The sequence below is a fragment of the Idiotropiscis lumnitzeri genome, chromosome 15 (genome assembly GCF_059441095.1).
Source record: "Idiotropiscis lumnitzeri isolate Australia: NSW breed Sydney's pygmy pipehorse chromosome 15, RoL_Ilum_1.0, whole genome shotgun sequence".
NCBI classification, from domain to species: Eukaryota; Metazoa; Chordata; class Actinopteri; order Syngnathiformes; family Syngnathidae; genus Idiotropiscis; species Idiotropiscis lumnitzeri.
Window position 1 is genome coordinate 12,310,255 of NC_142405.1, and position 21,214 is coordinate 12,331,468.

General features: G+C 40.1%; 2 protein-coding genes across 2 annotated transcripts; both read left to right on the forward strand.

The window, feature by feature from the left end:
* The first annotated feature begins 857 nt into the window (after nucleotides 1-857).
* On the forward strand, nucleotides 858-16,166 carry arhgdig (Rho GDP dissociation inhibitor gamma). The gene is made up of 6 exons (XM_088317961.1): nucleotides 858-1,270; nucleotides 7,688-7,861; nucleotides 8,175-8,258; nucleotides 12,234-12,310; nucleotides 13,088-13,151; nucleotides 14,425-16,166. Exons 1-6 carry the CDS (start codon nucleotides 1,198-1,200, stop codon nucleotides 14,622-14,624), a joined length of 672 nt encoding a protein of 223 aa, XP_088174087.1. The 5' UTR covers nucleotides 858-1,197; the 3' UTR covers nucleotides 14,625-16,166.
* Nucleotides 16,167-18,561: 2,395 nt separating this feature from the next.
* rpusd1 (RNA pseudouridine synthase domain containing 1) lies at nucleotides 18,562-21,180 on the forward strand. The gene is made up of 6 exons (XM_088317924.1): nucleotides 18,562-18,666; nucleotides 19,278-19,478; nucleotides 19,565-19,688; nucleotides 19,760-19,862; nucleotides 20,264-20,365; nucleotides 20,455-21,180. Exons 2-6 carry the CDS (start codon nucleotides 19,297-19,299, stop codon nucleotides 20,868-20,870), a joined length of 927 nt encoding a protein of 308 aa, XP_088174050.1. The 5' UTR covers nucleotides 18,562-18,666; nucleotides 19,278-19,296; the 3' UTR covers nucleotides 20,871-21,180.
* Nucleotides 21,181-21,214: the final 34 nt, after the last annotated feature.

A 21,214-nucleotide genomic window follows, 5' to 3' on the forward strand; every position in this document is an offset into this window, starting at 1 on the left:
AGAATTTTTTAGCTCACTAGTTTCTCACGTTTCCTTTTGCCTTTTTCATTTTTTCTTCTGTATCTCAACCCCCACAGCAACATCATTCATCACCCTGATTTTTTTTTTTTCCAACATACATTTGAATCCCATCTGGCTTCTGTTTCATGACATTATATGTCAATATACTACATTAGATTAAAATATGGTAGATTGTCCATTTTGATTCTATATTTGCACATTTTGTAAGGGACAAATCAAAGCCACTCTCCTCGTCTCAGTCTAGCATGAGACAAGAGAATACAGCTTGATTGCCTCGCGGCAGATGTAACCCCTACAATTTTTGAGGATGCAAATAGGAGGATGAGGAAAGACTCAGAGTTGTGGGTGCACCAGGGTGTGGTCACCTACGGAGATAAAGAAGATGTGGGATGCAAAGAGACTGTGATGACTGGGTGACAAATTGCTGGACGGAGGGAGAGGACACCTCGCGTGATCATAAAATATGGAAAGGCAAGTCAAAGAACGCACGAGCGCGTGAGAGGGAATGAGGTGTAAAGAGGTGAGGGGAGGGAGGGTTAAAGGATGAGCTCATTGCAGTCTCTGGGCTCATGACAGAGGTACCATGAACGATGGGGGTGGGAGGCGTGCAGAGGGAAGGCGAGAGGAGGGGGGGGGGATGCACAGCTACGAATCGATAGCCAGCGTCTGAGTATCACACACGTCCAAAAACACACACCACTGCAGACACCATGCTGCATACACACTAAAAAAAAAAAAGCATCTTGTACTTTTGATTTTGGCTTTCTTTCTTTCCTTTTTGTCACTTGAGCTGCACACAAGGAAAGAAGCAGTGGGAAGAAGTGTGGAAAGCTGCCTCACCCTCCTCCTCCTCCTCCTCCCCTTGCTCACACCATTCTCTCTCTCCCACCCTCTCTCCCGCTCTCTCTCTCTCTCTCATCCCCATCACATCCACACCCAAGGATAACCTCCGCTGCCTCTCTCTCGCTCTAACATCTACCGGCTTTCCTCTCCCAAAAAAAACTCCCTTTTGTGGAAAATGCACATCTGACCCCGTTCTTTTCCTTCCAGCACTTTAGTGGATGCTTGACTTTTTTTTTTTTTTTTTTTTTTTGGCTACCTGTGGAGGTTCCCTGCTTCTCCGGTTCTTCCTTACCCACAGTTATCACGTTGAGCGCAGCCCCGCACAGAGGCAGCATGCTGGGATTGGACGCGTGTGAGTTTGGGGGTCAGATGCTGGAGCTGCTGTGGCTAACAATGTGCTACAGAGGTGAGGCCATGAAAGTGTGTGCGTGTGCGTGTGTGCGTGTGCGTGTGTGCTCTCCTTAACTAGTACAATACAACTTCATTGATTCAAAAAGATGTATTCAAGAGAACTTCCCAATTATGTTTTATTTGCTTTTTTTGTATGTGTGTGTGCCTGTTTAAAGGGAGTGCATATATGCTCTTAGTGTGTGTGCGCACACGCGCCATATGTCTCAATCCTGGCGGGTGTGGACATTTTTATGTCCGACATGAAACGCTGCCAAGACAAGCCAAAGATAGCAAATCAATACCTATTGATCATGTATGTGTGCGTGTGTGTGTGTGCGTGTGTGGGGGTGTGTGTGTTTGTCACCCTGCATCAGTGTGCTTCCGCCCATAGTGCCACAGAGCCACATTCATGTTTCTTCACTTCACGCAACATTGAATTGTCTTCATATGTATGTATGGGGAGTTGCTTTTTTTTCCCTCCAAAGGGATATTCTTTCATGTGCAAATAATTCTTTGCGTGTGTGCGTGCAAATGTGCAAACACAGAGTATCCACCACACAAATGATGTCACCAACTTCTGAAGCAGCTGTGTGTGCGTGCGTGTGTTTGATGGCCTTTCTGCAGTAGTGCTGAACAGTGACAGATGGCGGAAGGTTCCGGGGTTTCCCCGCACACAGGTGTGTGTAGGGGACTTTGAGGTTTATGACAGATGGAGACAAAGGCTCATAAGAAAGGAGGAAGTGAAGAAAATCCTTTGGATAGAGAGAAAATGTGGCATGACGGAGAAACTCAACTCAATGATTAGAAGTGACTGGAATATGTTATGTTACTTGTGTTGGCTTTTGCTATGTAGCACTTTGTGATGAATGGTTTTTGTAGAGTCCAATTCAACTAACATTTCTTGCAATCTTTTGTATCAACTTTCAACGTAATGACATTCATCCATCCATCTTCTATATCACATCGTTCAAGAGTAATGGGATTGTCTGGAGAAAAGCGAAGCATAGCAAGAACTCCAGACAAGAAGGCTGCCGTCTGGATAGGAATCTTCATCCAAAGAATTGTGAGGCGGTTGTGCTAACCACTCGCACAAATGTCGTTCCACCAATGGTCACCTTGCCATCGCAAAAAAAAATTTGTAATTAATTGCGATTAATCACATTTTGGCCACTACGTTTTGTGAAGCTTTTCACAGTTATTTACTTGAATAATATTTTGTTATTAATGTAAAATCACCAAATATGAAGTGTATTTTAAATCAAAGACTGATCCTTGAATACATTCTAAATGGAGTCCTCTCTGCCGGAATTTTTCTTGGAAGGAATTCTCTAAACGTATACAGTACGTATAGTTATAAGCACGACACTTCAGCAGTGTTGATTTGCAAGGTCCAGCGCTAATTTGAACAGAGTGTTATGTTCTGAGATCATGTGCTAAATTTGTACAGCTAATATGGTACAGCATTTGATTTTGGATTTGCAAAATTATTTTTGCTGTAAATAAGAAAACTGAGTCAAAATATTTGATCGCATGAATTTTTTAAAAGATTAATTGCGAGTTAACGCTTTCATTTTGACACACACGCACACACACATACATACATATATATATATATATATATATATATATATATATTATATATATATATATATATATATATGTGTGTGAACTTGAGCTTTAGTAGCACCTAAAGTCTTGTAATATTGTACCTGCGGGTCATCATATTGGCTTAGTTATTATTGTAAGCGTCTTTGCATACTGATGTTTGCATTTAAAGCTCCGTACCCAGAAGACTTTGTGCGGCTGCACGAAGCCACTAAAACCATTAGCTTGCAGTAAAAAACCTCAGACATGCTTTTGAAGACGGCACCTTTGAGACTGAAGCACAGATCATTTTATCCAGTGGTTATAACTAACGTGATGCGGCAGAAAAAAAACTAAAAACTAAATCCTCCATTTAGTTTCTGTTATTTCTCTAAGCCAAACAGTTTGAAGTTCCTTCCATTCCTCCTTCACCCCCGGTTCAACCCGTTTTCCCTCACGCTGAGCCCCACCCTTCTTTGCCTGCCTACTGCCTCCCTCAATCATTTTACATGATAATAATAGCCACCTGCTCTTTTTATTTCCCATCCTCCATCATTTTTTTCGCCCTCATTGTCCTCTCCTATTCCCTCTTATCTTTCTTTCCCTTACTATCGCCTACTGTTGGATTATAGAGTACAACCTCCATCCTTTACTCATTAATTCTTCTTTCACAGTCCAGCTCAGTGGTCCCTAACCTTTTTTCTGCCACGGACCGGTTCATACAATTCCATAATTTTTCCAGAACTGGGAGCTGGTGGCATAGTGTGACGGGGGAACGTTGTTCACGGCTCTATGTGACTAGCGGGCTTCGTATGTGCTACCGTTACTCATTCCACTAGCTTGTGTGTTTAATATTAGCATAATGTAGCTGAGACAATTAGAATCTTGACAAGCATCAACTGCAAGTTTTTTTGTTGTTTTTTTTTTTCCCATAGTGGCCGGCCCACGCCCCGGTACCGGTCCTCGGCCCGTTGGTTGGGGACCACTGCTCTCGCTCACTCACACACATTCCCACACTACACGAGATATTCGCCGATTTTCTGTGCTATCCATACACAACTCTATTTTTTTTATATTAAATTAATAAACAGATCCAGTTCTTCTGGCCCGAGGGACTCATTGAACACTAATTCAAAATTTGAACGACACAGTCCCCAGGCAGTAGCTTTGTCTCATATAGTTCTTATGTATTGCTGCTAAAAACTCATTTAAATACCAAGTGAGAACGAGTTGCATTTCCTCCCTGGTCGTAAACACTATCGACAGGCGCGCCATAATAATAAAAAGCTATTGAACTGAGCGTGTGTGTTTGAGGTTTGAGTCATAAACAGAGGCTGGAGTACGATATGTCAGTCATGCCATGCGTGTGTCACCCCGATCCGATTTGGAGAGCCGGTTAGAGTGCTGATGGGACAGCTGGCATTCACCGCATCGATATTGGTGTTGTTGTCACGTTGTTTCAGTTAAGGCCACATGGCCGTGAAGTATGAACGTAATCTCCTGTTGAGTTGGTCCTTTTTTGTGCTCCAAGCTGTTACTATTGGCTTTGAATGCTTTTTACTTTCCCTTTGTGTTGTTTGGATTCATGCGTCCATGCACTATGTGGTCCCATGGGCATTTTTTTTATGGCTTTGGAACAGAACCGTGACGCGTGGGCCTCAAAGGACTATGAAGTAGAGGAAAAAATATCACATACCAACCCAAATTGGGAGATGAATTATCTGCTCACAAAATGAGATGATAATTTCAACGTCTCATCTCATTTTGTGTTCAATCCTTTCGTGACATCAAACGTGTGAGACTTGAGCAAAGTGGCGTTTGTTTTGATGTTTCGTTTTGGATTATTGTTTGATGCTACCCCCTGATGGATACGAGTGATGGTTGAGAGATGCAAATCCGAAATGAAGTTTATTTTTTTGCTTTCACACATGAGCGTCGTCTCTCCCCCGCCTGAAGCCATCTGTTGCCTGCCAAACTCTGTGTTGATTTTACACGACATGTTGATTTAAGTAGAAAAGCCGGCAGCAACACTCACTCGGGCTCCTAATTTGTCATGCGACCAAGCAGGCCTCTTTCTTGGCTAACACGACTTGATTTGGCAACAGCAGTTGCAAGTAAAGTGTGCTGCTGCCGTTTGGAACAGTCATTTCGTTACACGCGGGCACAACTGATGACAAAGGAGATAGACAAATTTGCCTTCTGTAATTATTTGTTGTCTGCACTTAGAAAGCACCCAAAGGAGGCAACATCTCCATCTAAATAATTCACACAAGTGTTTGGTCTGTGCATTCCAAAGTGTATCTTTTGTTTTTGTAAAAGTGAAGAAAATACTCCACTTTGTACTGTTAACCATATACTGACTTCACAGATTCACTCACTGGACACTTTATTAGGTACACAAGCTGTCCAATCTAATACAAGAGCTTGATGGAAAATTCTCTCTCTCTGTACAAAGATATGAATACGTAATTTAGATTTTTTTTTTTTAAGTGGTACGATTTTGGAAGCATTTGTAGGCATGACAATGATTGTTAACGTATCATTTTATAAATCCATGTTAAAACACCCCAGACAGGATTTCTGTAAAAGCCTGCTTTTTAAAAAATAAATGAGAAGCGGTATAGTCAGTGTGCCAGGTCAGCAGCCTGGAGACCAAAGAGGAGAACAAAGTGATAGTGGCTCTCAAACACATTCACTATGCAGAGGGGGGTGGACGGCAAACTTTGATATGTAAGAGATGGTGAGCAAATCATTTATAAGCTGACGGTACACTCATACCTAATTAAATGCGTTAAATTTTGACAATATTTAATGATGTTTGTATCTGCACGTATGTCTTCAGGGACCCGATCAGAATTACACACATAAATTTTTATCCATTAAGTTTGTTTCTGAAGTAATTCAGAAAGATTTAAACCCGTTGCCCCCCTCAATAGAACTTTACCAAAACTAAAGTGGTATCTTTTTACATCCATTTGTCAGAATCTGTTGGATCTTACAGATCAAAAGTAATCCTTTGAAATGAGTGACAGTTGCTGTTGAAAATAGAAAAGCTGACAACATTCAAGCTGTCCACCTCAAAAGAACCTCATGAAATTCAAATCAGCGTGTAGCTTTTGATAGAAATCAAGAATTCAGGCAGTGTTCAGCTACTATGACCAAAAAATGTCAATCATCCTGGATCTTTACGTGTCATCCATTTGACTGACAGGTGATTTCCCCCACCCCCAAATGTGCGACCCTGCGCATGACACTGGGTGTTGATATAGGATGGATGTTTTAAGGCGTCAAATGAAAATGAATGTCGCCAAGAGTGTACATTCAGTCACATCTGAAGAGAAGCAAAGCGATGATGTCACGGTATAGGGAGTTGAAAGGGTTGCCATGGTGACGGACAAAGGCAAGCGTGTTTGGCTCAGAACGGGTGTGGCGCTACTGTAAGCAAGCAGTGCAGGGCTACACGTGTGCGTGTGTGTGTGTGTGTGTGTGGGAGACACCACATTCGGCTCATATGTTGACTAAATCTATGAAAGTGATTATGTGCATTCTTTCGCACCTTGCATGTGTGTGTGTGTGTGTGCGCATCTGCTTGTGTGGACTTCCTGTCATCCAATTACCTCTACATGCTGAGCTGATGTGCGAGGACAGCATCATTAGAACTGAGATACCAGAGTCAACAGCAGCTTGTCTCATTCCTGTGGTACATGCACTTTTTATGAAATGCGAGAATGGATGTCATGCTTTATTGTCTCAAATGATCACACGAAGAAACAAAATTGGTTCACTGTGCAAAGCATCACAAAGAAACTCACGAGCTGGTTGCAATATTTTGTAAACACTAATGATGGTACATAGACTGAAATAGCAGAAGAAATACATCACAATGTCTGACTTGCTCATTAGGGGTACATACAATGTATGCAGAATTGCCAGAAAATAGTTGCATGAAAATGAAATTGTGAGAAGCAAATAAGACAAGCATGACGTTTATTGGGGAAATTTAGCACCACACATGACAAGTGAAAAATTCCAACAAGCTTAGCAGCAAAATCAAAACAATTTGAATCCAAAAATTGTTTATGCATTGAAAAGAGTGCATCGAATCAAACCGAATCGTTCCACTTTAAAATATAACGAGATACGTATCGAATCGTCTTTTATTGATGAGATATATCTTCCTGACGAGTTCATTCAAATGTATGCAAAATGACAACAAAAAGGTAATTTCATCATACTCTCCCAAACCGAGCCATACCGAATCAAATCGTAACTCCAACATAATCAAATCATTCCACTTACAAATCGAACCGTACTTGGATCGTTTCACAGCCCGTATACCAAAAAACGCATCCTGATCTTCTTTTGTGTTCTCAAAGAAGATATCACAATTAGCTTTCATCAAACGGAATGGTGATGCTTACCTTTGGAAGAACAAGATGAAAAACAACAGTGAAGCAAATCATATAGTCAGCTGAGCAAATTATTCAAACATGACATAGTTGAACGAATACTGATTAATTATGTGAAGAAAACATCAACAATGAGATCATTAAAAGTATGACCTTCATTTTTCCGGGTAAGGCAATCAAGAAAAGATTGTCATTTGAAATATCAAGCTTTAGTAAAACAAAGCAAACACAAATAAATACAAATCAATACATATACACGCATCCAACTGCAAAGTGGTAAACGTAATTACATATTTACGTAATGCATGACACAATACAAACTTTTCAAACGGTGATATCAGGAAGAATGAAGTGACTTGTTGGAGAAATGAAAACGTACAGCAGACTTTGACAATGAACAGGTTACATTGACCTTCATCATCATTCCTTCTTTGCGGAAGGCTTCCTGATGGACAAGAGGGAATTGCCTTTGGAGGAGGAAGTAGACGACCGGAACCTCAACTACAATCCGCCGGCTCAGAAAACCATGCAAGAGATTCAGGATCTGGACAAAGATGACGAGAGTCTGGTGAAATACAAACAAACCCTGCTGGGGACCCGACCAATGATGGAAGGTGTGCATGTTGATATGTTACGTGAGGAAAGCATGATTCAATCCTGGGGCTATTTTACCGCAGCACTAATTCAATCAACGCAACAGCTCGCATGCATAGAAGCAGTTGAAGTCATCCAGTTCTGATTACACACACACACACACACGCTAACGCAGACCTGCTTGCTCAGCAGCATCTCATATCGCAGAGTCAGGCTGACAACTGACACAGACCCAACACCATGCACAAAGCATGTTGGATGTTGTCTGTTTTTATTGATTGGAACCGCCAAATGTAAGGAAATTTTTGGTTTAATAAATGTGATATTCCGCAGACTTCTCCGGCCCAAATGTCCAAGTGACCAAACTGACCCTGTTGTTTGATGAGCCCTCTGGACCGATCACCATCGACCTAACAGGTACGCACGCCACAAAGTGCTTCCTCAATACTTGCCTCTGCTGCCAACATGAATGCACAAACCAATGGGCTGCCCCGGAGCAAGGCAGCTCACCAAGTTGTGCTGCATTCACTAGCAGAATGTCTGCATTGGGTGTGTCCAACGCCAGAGACGGGGAGAGAGGGAGACAGAGACAGAGAGGGCGAGTGAGAGAGCTAAATGTTTGCTTAGTGGGCATTATTGACATTTTCCCCTGGGCATAAGCGGAGGCGGCAGCTAGGGAGGTAGTGTGAGGTGTCGGCCTGCATTCATGCATGTATTCATGTCCTGTACAAGTGTATGGATTGGCTTGCAATAAGACTTTCACATTCACACATTTCCTATATGTTATATTTGTAAAGCAAGAACAACTTCGTATGAAACAATTTCCTGTCATGAAAATGGGCCCATCCAAAAGTGCATCTTTGTCAGGCGGAATGTAATTTTTGCTGAATCGCACAATCTGGAAATGATACAGAAGTTGCTGCTCTCATGCAGACAAACAACGATGGCGATGAAACATTTTTGGGAAGCCTGAAGAGTCAATAATGCTTTTTGTAATGTGTTTATACCTGAAGGATTCTTTTTTTTTTTTTGCTTTACTTGCAACCCAAAAAATAGCAATACTCAACTCAGCTTGCTTCACAACAGGTGGCAGTTTGGTAGACAGTGACCAATTCCTCCTTATTCCCACTCCCATTTAATTAAAATTAAACATTAAACAAAGAGAATTACGTCTTATGTGTTTAAAACAACTGCATAGCTTTTGCTGCAAGGCCAAAGAGCCGAATGCTCTCAAATAATGTAAATCACCACAGACGGGCTATCAGTCCCACGGTGTTATAACACTTTAAGCAACTGCTTTTTGAAAGGAGCTTCAAAACACGGAGTCAGATCATCACAAGCGAATATTCTTTATCCTCTGTGATGAACGACAAATTTTGTGTTTTGATCCGCTCAATGCACTGTATATCTGTATGTCTGTAATACTGCACCCCACCTGAAGGAGCAGCACAATGTCCATTGAAGTGAAGCAAAAATGGGACACACATTCGTCACGGTCGAATTCTTTACATTAATTATGGCATTATTCCATTTTTTTAAATGGAGTGCAACATTTAATTTTTTTTTTTAAATTAAAGCCCACATTATAAAAATTTTGTTTTTTGGGGGAGGTGCTGGAACATATTAATTACATTTGCAAAATTATCATATATACGTGTTTTAAGTTATAAATGTATTGTGACTATGTGGAACAGATGATTTTTTTCTCCTCTGTAGAACATAATTAGCCTTTTTAAAACCTTTATTAACAGAACAAACATATACAATACAATACAATATAATGCATTACAACTTTATTCACATAACATTTCATCGCATTTCATAGCAGCTGTAACAAAGCGCTTTCCGTTTGGCATAATAGAAATTAGCAGGAAATTAGAACACAAATTAAAACGCATAAAGATTAAGTGCAATAATAACTTACTCTGTGACCTTTTGAGCCCTAGTGATTGACTGCACGTCCTTGAGTATGACAGAGTTCTCCTTCAATGTGGGCAAGGCAATCCAAATTTGCAGTAGTGAAGTCATAGTTATAGTAACTAGTCGTAGAGGAACACTTCTCGACTGTGAATGCGAAACAAAAAACAAAAACAAAAAGCTAAGTACAAAGGTAACTGAGTGCAAGTGACAACCTTTTCTTCCACCGCCAGGCAAACGAGTTCATTGCGTGCCAGGTTAACCTCCAAATGTCAAAAATCGCTTGTGCTAAACCAGTCGAGCAACCCCTTGTATTCCTCTCACCTCACATTTCTGGTAAAAACAGTTGTTAATGCTGCTTCTTCATTTCCAGACAAATATCTTCAAATGTGATTATTGTGGCTCCGATATTGTGTGGCAAAGCAAGCGCCGTTGTTTCAAATACGATGTGCACGTGAGCAATATGCATGTGTGTGTGTATGTTGTGTCCCATATGTCTGAGGAGATCAGCGAGACAGCGTGACCTATTTTCTCAGCAGCTTCACTCCTCTGTGCCTCGCGAGACGAGAAAAATGTATGGAAAGCGAGGGAATTGAAGGGAGTAGGGGGGAGAGCGAACGTGCCACAATTGATCTCATTGTAGAATAATTTAATCCTTTGGAATGAGAACTATTGGAACACGGATTTGGAGGTTTAACATGAAATGATAGAAGAAAAATGTATGAATGATTTTACTTCAGTGCCTGAATGTGTTTTAATATGGAACCTCTAACCTGCTATGCCCTGCGTGATCCCCTCGAGTGTGTGCCGGAGTGTGTGTGTGTGTGTGTGTGCCTGTGAATGTGTTATCAACACATCCCTGCTGTTTTTATTAGCCTCATTCCACTATCTTACTTCCTGTTTCACTGTCCATTAGGAAGCACTCAGGACCAATGCTCCGATTTAAATTGAGATATAAAAGGATTAAGCAGTGAATCCATTTCTGATTGCTTTTAAAACTTCCTCGCCTTCAGCATGAAGCCATTCAAGCCCACAGCGAAACAAAGTTAACATCTCTTTACACAGAAGAAAAGAGGGGTCTGGATTTTGTGGTAAATAACAAATATGATACATAGTATAGGTGTAGCATGTATAGCTATAAATCAGCTGTGGGCAAACTATGGCCCGGGGCCCACATACAGCCCGCTAAACGTTTTAATCCGGCTCGCAGAACTTGAAAAAAAATTTAAATTAATAGAACTTGTAAATGTTTTATTTTCTAAATACTCTCGTGTGTCAAAGACAGATGTTTTGTTTTGTTGTTCTGCTTTTGTTTATTTTCATTTAAAAATTTTCTCCGACGAGGTCAGGTTACCAAAACACATCCATCTGCTCCTGGTCGGTCCCCTCTGTGAAATAATAGAACCCACTGTGGCCTACCAATCAAAAAGCTTGCCCACCCCTGCTATAAATTCATCACCCTAAAAAATACCATCTTAAACAGCAACATTATTAGTAGTATTAGCCTACATTCAATCGCAACGTAATGTATGATATTTTTCAATTCCAGTCTAGCCGCTTCATTTTCTGAATTTCTCAACATGTATTTGGATGTTCGCTTGAACTTTTTTGCCCAATCAGATTTCAGCCTCAATCTGCTGCCATGGCAGTCGAACATGTCCACGACCTTTAGAACCAGAAGTGCTCGCCAATGTACAGTATATAAGCGATAGGGATGTTTCTTTCACCAATCGGATTTCAAATTCACCTCAGAAGGCCAGCAAGCCTCAAACATCAAAATTTTGCTGCCCTTTGATTGGTTGGTCGGATCAAGCCAAGTTTGAATTGGTTGAATTTAGTAATGAAGGCCTATATGCTATTATTATTAATTTTTAGGTTTTTGATTTTTTTTTTCGTGAATATGGATTCGGAACTGCTCCAGATTTCATACATTGCACAGTTGCATGCGCTTACATTGCATTTCTGTATATTGTTGATGGTTTCTATAATTGCATCATGATGATGGTATTAAGAAGTGGATTAAGTCGAGTGTTCCCACTGAGCGCCTCGGCACCAAATGAACAGACTGCCACTGGCACAAAATTTCAGTTACATTGTCCGTTTTCTTTTGTGAGTTTATTCCTTAAATATAAACATCAAACCTTGTAACATGTTTCCTCTACGATGCTTGCCAACACAATACAACCTTTATATTGTGCCTTCTATTTTATTGTTGTATTTCACTTCTGGGCTATGCTATACCATGAAAGTCCCGTTTGAATAAAAAACAAAACAAAACAATTCATACTGAAGTATCAAGCACCATGATTGGAATGCCGTTTTAATGATTTTAGCCCGTGTGGAAAGATTAATCCGGTCCTTTCACTGAGCATCAGCGTGATCACACAGTGAGTCACCAGCATGTGGTCACTCCTGTGAGCTCACACATCTTTCCAGTCGCTACACTTTCACAGCTGAGGTCATGTGTTTGTCCAGGAGACGTTAACAGCCTGAAGGAGAAGACGTTCACCTTAAAGGAAGGAGTCAAATACAGGCTGAAAATACACTTTAAGGTAAGAGGAAAGCAACGCTTGAGAGCCAGCCACGTCGGCCTCAATTTGTGACGTCGCTCTAAGTGTTTCTAATGTTGCGCTATTGAACACAAGCGCTTATGGCTGCACGACTGTGCGGACACCTGCTGGACCTGACTGTCTTGCGGCAGCTTCACTTGATTTGTGTGTATTAGAGAAACAGAGGATTGATTTCATCCCATTTATGTGAAGCACATGCCAGTGAAAAAGCAATAAAACAACTTTATGTGTTGGTGGGGGGTGAGGTTTTTTTTTTTTTTAGCTCAAAGCCTGTAATACCTTTCTGAAACATTCAGATGAACTGCTGCAGTCACAATCTATTCTCAAAGGTGGTGTTTAATATAGAAGAGTATAATATGTACAATAGCAATATGAAGCCTCCTTTGGTCTAGATAGATTTTTTTTCTGAATAGTTTTGCACATATTCTGCAATTTTCTATGCATCCTCTTTATGCTTTATATTGTGCCAAAAGACGTACATTCGAGCAACGGTGTGGAACTGTTGTAGCCTTTGATCTGGTCCACAGCACAATTCTAAAAAGCAAAACAAGCAAAAAACCCTCAGAGGAGCTGTTATAGAAAGACATAAAACATTTGCTATACTAATATTCAAGCTTCTTCATTGCACAGTGAACGCAAAAGCAATTTCCAGAATTGTGACGATGATGATTAGACTAATTATTGTTTAATTTGAAATTCTTACAAGTGAAGAAAAGTGATAAGTGGAAAATTTGCATGTGTGTGTGTGTGTGTTTGCAGGTGAACAAAGAAATTGTCGCTGGCTTGAAGTACCATCATGTGAGTTTCAGGAAAGGATTAAAAAGTAAGTTCACTCATAAGACTCATAAAACTCATTTAGTTTCATTTCATGATAGTTGTTATGTTAGTAAAAATTGACACACCTGACCCTGGCCCTTGTGGACAAACTGCATGTTACTAGTGAGGTAAAAAAAAAAAAGACTTTACTAGTACAATTTATGAAGCATTGGATGAATTAGTAGAATTTTGACATGTCAAATGTCATTTGTCAAGCAGGAAACTAGTAAAATGTGGTTGTTCTACAAGTCAGTCCCTCCGGAATTTCGCGGACATTTTTGATGATTGTTGCAGGCTAAAATGCCTGATTTCGCGAGCATTTTCTGCTTTTCTGAAAATATTAATATTAAGTGAAAATATTAATGCTCCACATACTTGTGATTGTTAAATTTCAATGAACACATTTAAAGACATGTTTAATGATTGCTTCACGTTAGTATTTTGTCCAACTCTATGCTTAACGCGCATTATTCATACAGTTTTTATATATCTTCTGTACGTTTCTTACCTTAATTCGTTCCTCGCTCCTGACAGACCTCGGCTCCATTGCCTCCGCGAGCGTGATTTGTCGAGACGGCATATTTAGTCCCACACACTTCGCGTGTTTATCACTTGTGAAATGCTTGTCGATGGACCACTTTCTTTGATATTCTGTTATTACATTGCATTTGGAAGAAAACTATTTACCCCTGCTTTCGTGCAGAACATTCGGATATTGCTTTGCAGAAGCCTTTGCCGTGATTTTAGTTTGTTAATGCTTTGCGTTTTTTCTGCTCCACGTTTCCCCGCTGTCTTCTTTTTGATTGTCTTTTTTTGTTTATAATGTCGTGGGGCATGAGTCTCCGCATCTTCTTCACTATCATCTCAAAGGGGCTGTGACGTCGGCGTTTCTTCTCCGTGAATTTGCCTTGCGCTACCATTTCCAGTCGAACCATGGCGGAACCATTTCAGACAAATAGAAAAACTGACAAGAAACATGTATTTAAAAAAAAAAAACAAAGATACGGGAAAGTTGCAGTGTTTGGACAAAGTTGTGGTTAAGTGCGATGTCGCGGGATTTTCTTGATCTCGCGTTAATAGTTGCGACCGCAACTTCACGAAATCCTGGAGGGACTGTCTAGTGCGCACTAGTCAGTGCATAGAAATGTCATACAGTAATGGATTGACAGCACAGTGAAATTCTGAATTCACTTGACACGGTCTGGGATATGTGTTGAGCGAATATTGGATATGTTACATAAGACATTTCTCTTGATTGTCCTCTACCTTTGTGACTGCAGTGGACAAAGTGTCCTACATGATGGGCAGTTACTGTCCTTGTGAGAACGAACATGAGTTTGTGTTCCCCGCTGATGAGACTCCTCAAGGCTTGGTGTCACGCGGCCTCTACCAAATCAAGTCCCACTTCACTGACGACGACCAGAACAGCTACTTGGCCTGGGACTGGAACCTCGAGATCAAGAAGGATTTGGACGAGTAGAAGCGCTCTTCTGCTTCTTCATCTTCTCACACTTCCGCTTTTCTCCCTTTCTTGAAGAAAGGCTCTTATTCTCTTGCCCCCCCCCAAGGAGCGTCTTCTTCTTCTTCTCTAAGCCGCATTGATGTACGTAATTCTCTTAAAACACAAAAGGGACGTTCAGAGAAGTGTAGCCCCTCTCATCTCCCTTTGTCTTACATTAAAAAAAAACATTGTGAAATATCCATATCGTAAGGCTTTGAGAAGCCATTCTCCTCATTCCGTCGTATAACGTCACTTAGCAACAATAGATGTTCTGAAACCGCAAGCAAAAAGAGAAAATGAAAATGACGCTATTGTTGCGCTTGTTTTTAGTGGCCTATACGCTCTGTTTATTATGTCATAAATTTGATAAATTGTTCACATCCAGGTGCGATGGACTGGAGTGCAGCACAAAACACGAAATACACATTTAATAGCATCCAAAAGAGAAGAAACAAAAAACACAGAGACACGCACAATAATCTCTGTCTCGACAATGTGCTGAAATATTCTTAGTTTTATAACTAATTGCCATAATTAGAGGTCAATATTCTTCTAAAACATATTCACTATAGATAAGTACAAAAATTGAACTAGCGCATTACCGTACGTAATATGAGAACCACTTAATCATGAGCTTTACAAAACATTTTCAGGAAGTGCTAACCTCATGTTCACTTTGTGCGACATGTTTTGCTTCTAAAGCAGCGGTTCTTTCAGGTCTTTGTGAAGCTTTTTTGGGGCCATGGAAAGACTTCAACAGAACTGTTGGACTGTGTATATTGTAGAAAGAAATGCATGTTTCGGATTTGATACTTCACAGTCACATTAGCATAAGACAGCAAATAGGAGAGTGTAGGACGCAACGTTTGATATGTTCGGTACACGGGCATCATCAAATAATATCTAATGTAAGAGCAGTATGCAACATTCAGCCTTTGCAAAAAAAAAAAAAAAGTTTACGTCACATAGAGGAATGAATTTAACAGTAACATCGAAAAAGAAGCTACTCAATTTGGTTCTGCTCGTGTGCCGAACAATGGTGAGTATGGAGACCATTTTTAGACATGTACTGTAAATAGAAAACATACATTCAGGTGTGATGTATTCATCCCCAGAAGAAATACTGACTCGTGTGTTAGACAGGATGTTGTCAATATTGATGAACATAATGAACAATGAAATAATTCACCTTGTTGTCATTGAAGAATAATTGTAAACGTTGGCTTGTTTGGTGTTGCATGGTTTAATAAGAGAGTATCTCTTTTGTTTTTATACAACTTCATTGTAAAAATGTGGGTAAAAACAAAAAAAACAAAAAAAAAAAAAACAAAACACGATGGCATATCCAGGCGTTGAAGGTTGACTCCGGATATGGGGCGGTGTTCAAATGGTTCTTCTTTAAAGCAGGGCAAGCTGAACAGCAGCGGTCAATTGAATTGTGTATCGATCACTGAAATGTTCAATATTGGTGTCAAATCTTGTATGCTGTATCTTTTAATAAAGGCAATTGAAAAGAAACAACATTCCGTTGAGCACATCATATTTACGTTTTTAAAACCTGTATTAAAGGATTGACAGCAAAACATCCACTCAAGGTCTTAGACAATAATTAGCTAGATTATTTGTAAAATAGACAACATACTAGGAATGAAAAAATATACATGAATGCATCGAGTGGTATATTAGCAGATTATAACTGACGTACAAAATGCAAGACTGTGTGCCTCTTATTGAAGGAAATCAATTAATTGGCATCAAATCAGCAATTAAAAATCTTTTTTTCCCCTGTCAAAAATATGACAACCTAAATTCCCTTCCATTCTTTGATTGAAGTTTCTTATTTTATTTTATATTCAATACAGACCACTGAATAGATACAGCTGTGCAATCAACGTCTGTGAGGTGGATAGATTATCTCTGCAGCAAAACGGATTTAGGCAGACTTGTGAGCGACATTTCAGAGAAATTGACCTGATAAAGATTTGAGTTCAACTCACAAAAAAAAACAAGTGTTTCATTTATAATTTTCTTCAATGTATACATTTGTCCTGTTTGCTTTTGTTTGTGCCATGACAGTTCAAATTGTATTGCAGTTGTATAACGAATCAGACGTAGCACGGAATGAAATGTATAACAAAGACAGACAGTAAAACAACTATCACTGTCTTAAAAGGACAGTCAAGTATAGATTTAAACCTCATAAATGAATTATCTGTGTCACACATATTGAAATCAACTTACAATAAGCCACGTAACATACAAAAGATGTCCCTTGAGATGCTACTCTTCAGAGAGCCAGTCCTCTTTCTCAGGCGACGTAAGCGCGGTGGCGTTGTTGCTGCGGATGGCCTGCTCCAGAAGGGCGCGGTGGGCTACGGCGGGCAGATAGAGGAAAGCATAGAGCAAGGCGAGCAGTAGCAGCGCAAGCAGCAGCAGGAGGCCCCAGTCTGAAGTCATGATGGGCTCCTCACATCGAGCCTGCAGGAAGGACTTGTTATGCATGATACAGGAAAAAGATAGCAACCAGCCTACAGGTTTTAGGGCGCTCTTGTCACAGAAACTCCTTTTAACATGATAACATGGAAGAAATATGACTTTTTTTTTGTCTTGACTCCACTTGAGCAAGTCAAAGTGTGCCAAATGGAAGTCAGTGAAATCCAGGAAAAACAGCAGAAAAAGAGGAAAATATTCTTGTTAAGGTCTCTCCGCAAGTTGGAATCCGTGGAAAAATGTGAAAACGTATTTAACAGGGATCATCTTGAGCATCAGTAAAAATCTCCTCTCTGTGTCAGTGACATCTCACTAAAAGGTTTGCCTCTCGTATCACGTGCACCATTATGTCAGTGCGCACGTGTGTGAGCCCAGGTTACCATCCAGCCAATTGCATTAATTTCCTCTGAGGTGTTATGCAACATTTCCGAGTAGACAATAGACCTTGGATTATGAAAGACCAATTGTGAAATAATTCTTGATCGGCACCATCATGTGGCATGAGGAGATTATCTTCCGGAAGATTCCGAACAATGTGTTCTTAAAAATGGTAACATTGACATTAGATCACAATGGAACAAGGACGGCAGCCTGTGTAAGCATTTTAGCTACTATAATAATTTGTTTTATGGTTGAAGAGTTTGAAATAAAAAAACTTACGCTACTGGTGCCGCATCAGGAGTTTCATCCAAACTGTTGACCGCTGTCAGAGGTCAGTTTGAGGAGAGGGATTACGGATGTAGTAATCAATTGGTGCCTGACAAGGCACACTATTTACTGACCCCACACAGACAGATTAAATACATTGAATGAACGAAATGCCCTTGAAACAAGTGAATGTTTCATATTCACCTGTGTGGTTCAAGATAAAGTCTTGATTTTTTTACCCTCGCTGAAGTCATAATTACCTGCTATTTTCAATTCTCTTTAGTACTTGTCCTTACGAGGGCCATATGTGAACTGCAGTCTATTCCAATTTACATGGGGTAAAACAAAACAATCATATGGCACATGTAGAAATTATTGTGCAATTTGGAGTAATCAATGAACCCGACAAGCATGCATTTGGAATGTGCATTCGCAAACTTCACACTGGAATCTCACGCTGAGATTCACACCTAGAGCCTCAGAACTGTGATGCAGGTATTCTAATCATTACTGAAAGTACTTGCAAAAGAAAAGTGCATTACACTGACAAAGTACATAATTATACTGTTTTTCTTAGTATGATTTGCAAAACCCCAACAGTGCATATTTTGGTAAAATAATAAATAATAAAAATGAATTGGCAGCTTCAACTAAAACTGGGCGTTGTTATCTTTGTAAAGTGTTTGTTTGTTTTTTGAAGGCATAATTTGTTTTTGGTTTTTGTATTATCATCTCACAATTTATCATGTCCTTTCCTGCATTTAGTCGCCAGTACGATAGATGGCGCTCTCTCTCATTGGTCACGTTAGCATTAGAGCCACAAGCGGAAGCGCAATCGCTTTCACCATCACCGCATTAACATGAAATGAAGATATCAAGTTTGGTATGTGTGAAAAATAGTATTTACTTCAGTATTTGTCCAGGATTACCAATCGCGTGGTGTTTTATCTATTCGGTGTTAGTTTGACACATGGTGTTAGCTCATACTCGCTACCAATTCATTTCGGCATACAATTCATGTAATTGTGTTGCCGTATTATTTCTATTTGCCGGGTATGTTTTTAAAGTACAGTATTTATTTTTAAACATTTTTCATTGTCGACACTTTGACACAGTAGCAAGGGAAATGCGAGTCTCGTTAATGGCATTATTTAGGGATTTATTAAATCTAGGATTTTCAGAAATCAGATGCCCACAAACTGATCTTGTTTGAAATGGATTCTATCAACTTTCAACTGTGTAGCAGTCATGCTCGCCTACATTGCACTTATTCTTATAAAATAGAATACGAATAAATTTATTGTGCACGATTGAATTATTAACCAGAAAATTAAAAGGTTGCATCACACGCACAACAGCAAAAATCCCATATATTTTATCTACTGTCTGTACATATTCACTACACAAGACAAGAAGAATAAGCCACGAGCGGGGAATGTGTCAAGTTTGCATGAATAAATAAATTGATTCTAAAAAAAAAAAATGTTTTGTAAGGTGTGTTTTGTGACGCCCAATGGAGCCGGCCAGCTTGGAGAAGCTGCGTATTCTCTTTCAAAGTGATGATTACATCGTGGTGGACAAGCACTGGGACATCCGCATTGATAGCAAGATGTGGTATGAAAAAAACACAGTGCAGGCCCAACTTCGCCACTGCTTCCCTCATCTGGCAGACCCCAACACCTACTATGGATTCAGGTCAATTATTACGAATGTAAAAGGAGCCTTGTTGTAGCAATGAATGGTTGATAATGGATATTATCCTCCCCCTCTCTTTATTGCAGGCTCTGTCACCAGTTGGATTTCTCAACCAGCGGCGCCTTATGTGTGGCATTTAATAAGGCCGCAGCTGGCCAGGCTTATCGCTGTTTCAAGGAGCGCACTGTCACCAAGGCCTACCTTGCTCTTGTATGTATATAGTAAAGCACACTTCGATTTTGATGAATGGATGTCAGTATGTATTTTTTGTTTGGTTACAGGTCCGTGGATTGGTGAAAGAAGAGATACTAACTCTTGATTTTCCAATTGGAAAGAACACTTCAGAGGGAAAAACACACATGATGTGTATTGCAGGAACAGACGGTATGCTTGTAAGATGCATAAATGTAGCAGATAATAACAAAACGAGTTTGTCTACCTACTACTATTTGATATTGTTCCTTTACAGTACTAAAATAACATGAAATGGAGCTGAATAAGCCTTTATTAGTCCCACACTTTGGATTTTTGTTTTTTTACCACGGCAGTGTGGACTTTTGCAACACAAGAATATAAACCTTTCAGTGGAATAGTAGTTATTTAAACAGTACAAAATACCACACACTTTAATTGGTTGTGGAGACAAGTAAAAATAATGGTAACGCTGAGGGGAGGAAACAAATTTTCCTGCTGACACTGTATCTCGTCCACTAGATGTCACTACTTTCTGCATTTTTGTCTATAGATTTTTTTCTTAAAATATTCCCTTGTGTGTCTCTTATCAGGTTGTGAGAATTCTAAACCATGCCAGACTGCAGTGACAGTGTTGGAGTACGGCTTGTATGATGGTGAACCTGTCAGTAAGGTGCTGCTGCAGCCGTTTACAGGTAAAATGCAAAGCTCCTTGTTAGCCTGATGACAAGTAATGAACTTAATAAAGCACATGCATTATAAATTGTATGTACGTGTGCCCCAGGCCGAACCCACCAGTTAAGGGTCCACTGCAGTGCAATAGGCCACCCCATTGTCGGGGACTACACCTACAGCTCAGGAGCTGACGACAGCCCCTTCCGCATGATGCTTCATGCCCACCTCCTCCACATCCCCCTAAACCCTGAACCCATGCTTGTGTGTGCGGGAGACCCGTTTCTGCCCTCGGTGGATCCAAAGTGGCTCCCGCAGCGCTCGTTACGACCCCTGAAAGCCACCGTGGATGCCCTGCTAGAGCGCAGCATGGAAGAGCAGAGACAAATGAAGGAGATGCAGAGAGACCGAGTAAGACAAAAGGAAGAGGAGAGGGCAAAGAAAAGCAGGAAAGAGGAGGGTGAGGAGCAGGTGAAGATGTGTGAGGAGTGGCTCAGAGAATGGGCTGGAGCCTCAAAGTGTTGTTAATTATTCTTGGGTATTAATTTTATTTATTCCAGATGTTCATTTGTGAAACCATGTTAAGTATGTATTGTCTCAATCCCATCAAAATCCCTTCAAAATTAAACAAGACGTAAGGTTATGCAAACATTTTAGCATGATGATAACAGTGAAGTTACAGCTTTGCACACATATATCTGCCATATGCATATAATATGAATGGATTGAGTTTGTTGTACATACAAATAACATGACATAATTTTAAATATACAATAAAAGTCAACTACACTGTAAATAGTCATTTTATTGTGAAAATAAACCGAATTTTTCAATAGTTTTTTTCTGGCGAGTTCTTCCAGTCACTTGGCACT

Coding starts and splice junctions, on each gene's coding strand:
- arhgdig (XM_088317961.1), top strand. CDS start 1,198: ATGCTGGGATTGGACGCGTGTGAGTTTGGGGGTCAGATGCTGGAGCTG. Junction 7,862..8,174: donor GACCCGACCAATGATGGAAG/GTGTGCATGTTG, acceptor GATATTCCGCAG/ACTTCTCCGGCCCAAATGTC. Junction 13,152..14,424: donor TTTCAGGAAAGGATTAAAAA/GTAAGTTCACTC, acceptor TTGTGACTGCAG/TGGACAAAGTGTCCTACATG.
- rpusd1 (XM_088317924.1), top strand. CDS start 19,297: ATGGAGCCGGCCAGCTTGGAGAAGCTGCGTATTCTCTTTCAAAGTGAT. Junction 19,863..20,263: donor GTGTATTGCAGGAACAGACG/GTATGCTTGTAA, acceptor GTCTCTTATCAG/GTTGTGAGAATTCTAAACCA. Junction 20,366..20,454: donor GCTGCTGCAGCCGTTTACAG/GTAAAATGCAAA, acceptor CGTGTGCCCCAG/GCCGAACCCACCAGTTAAGG.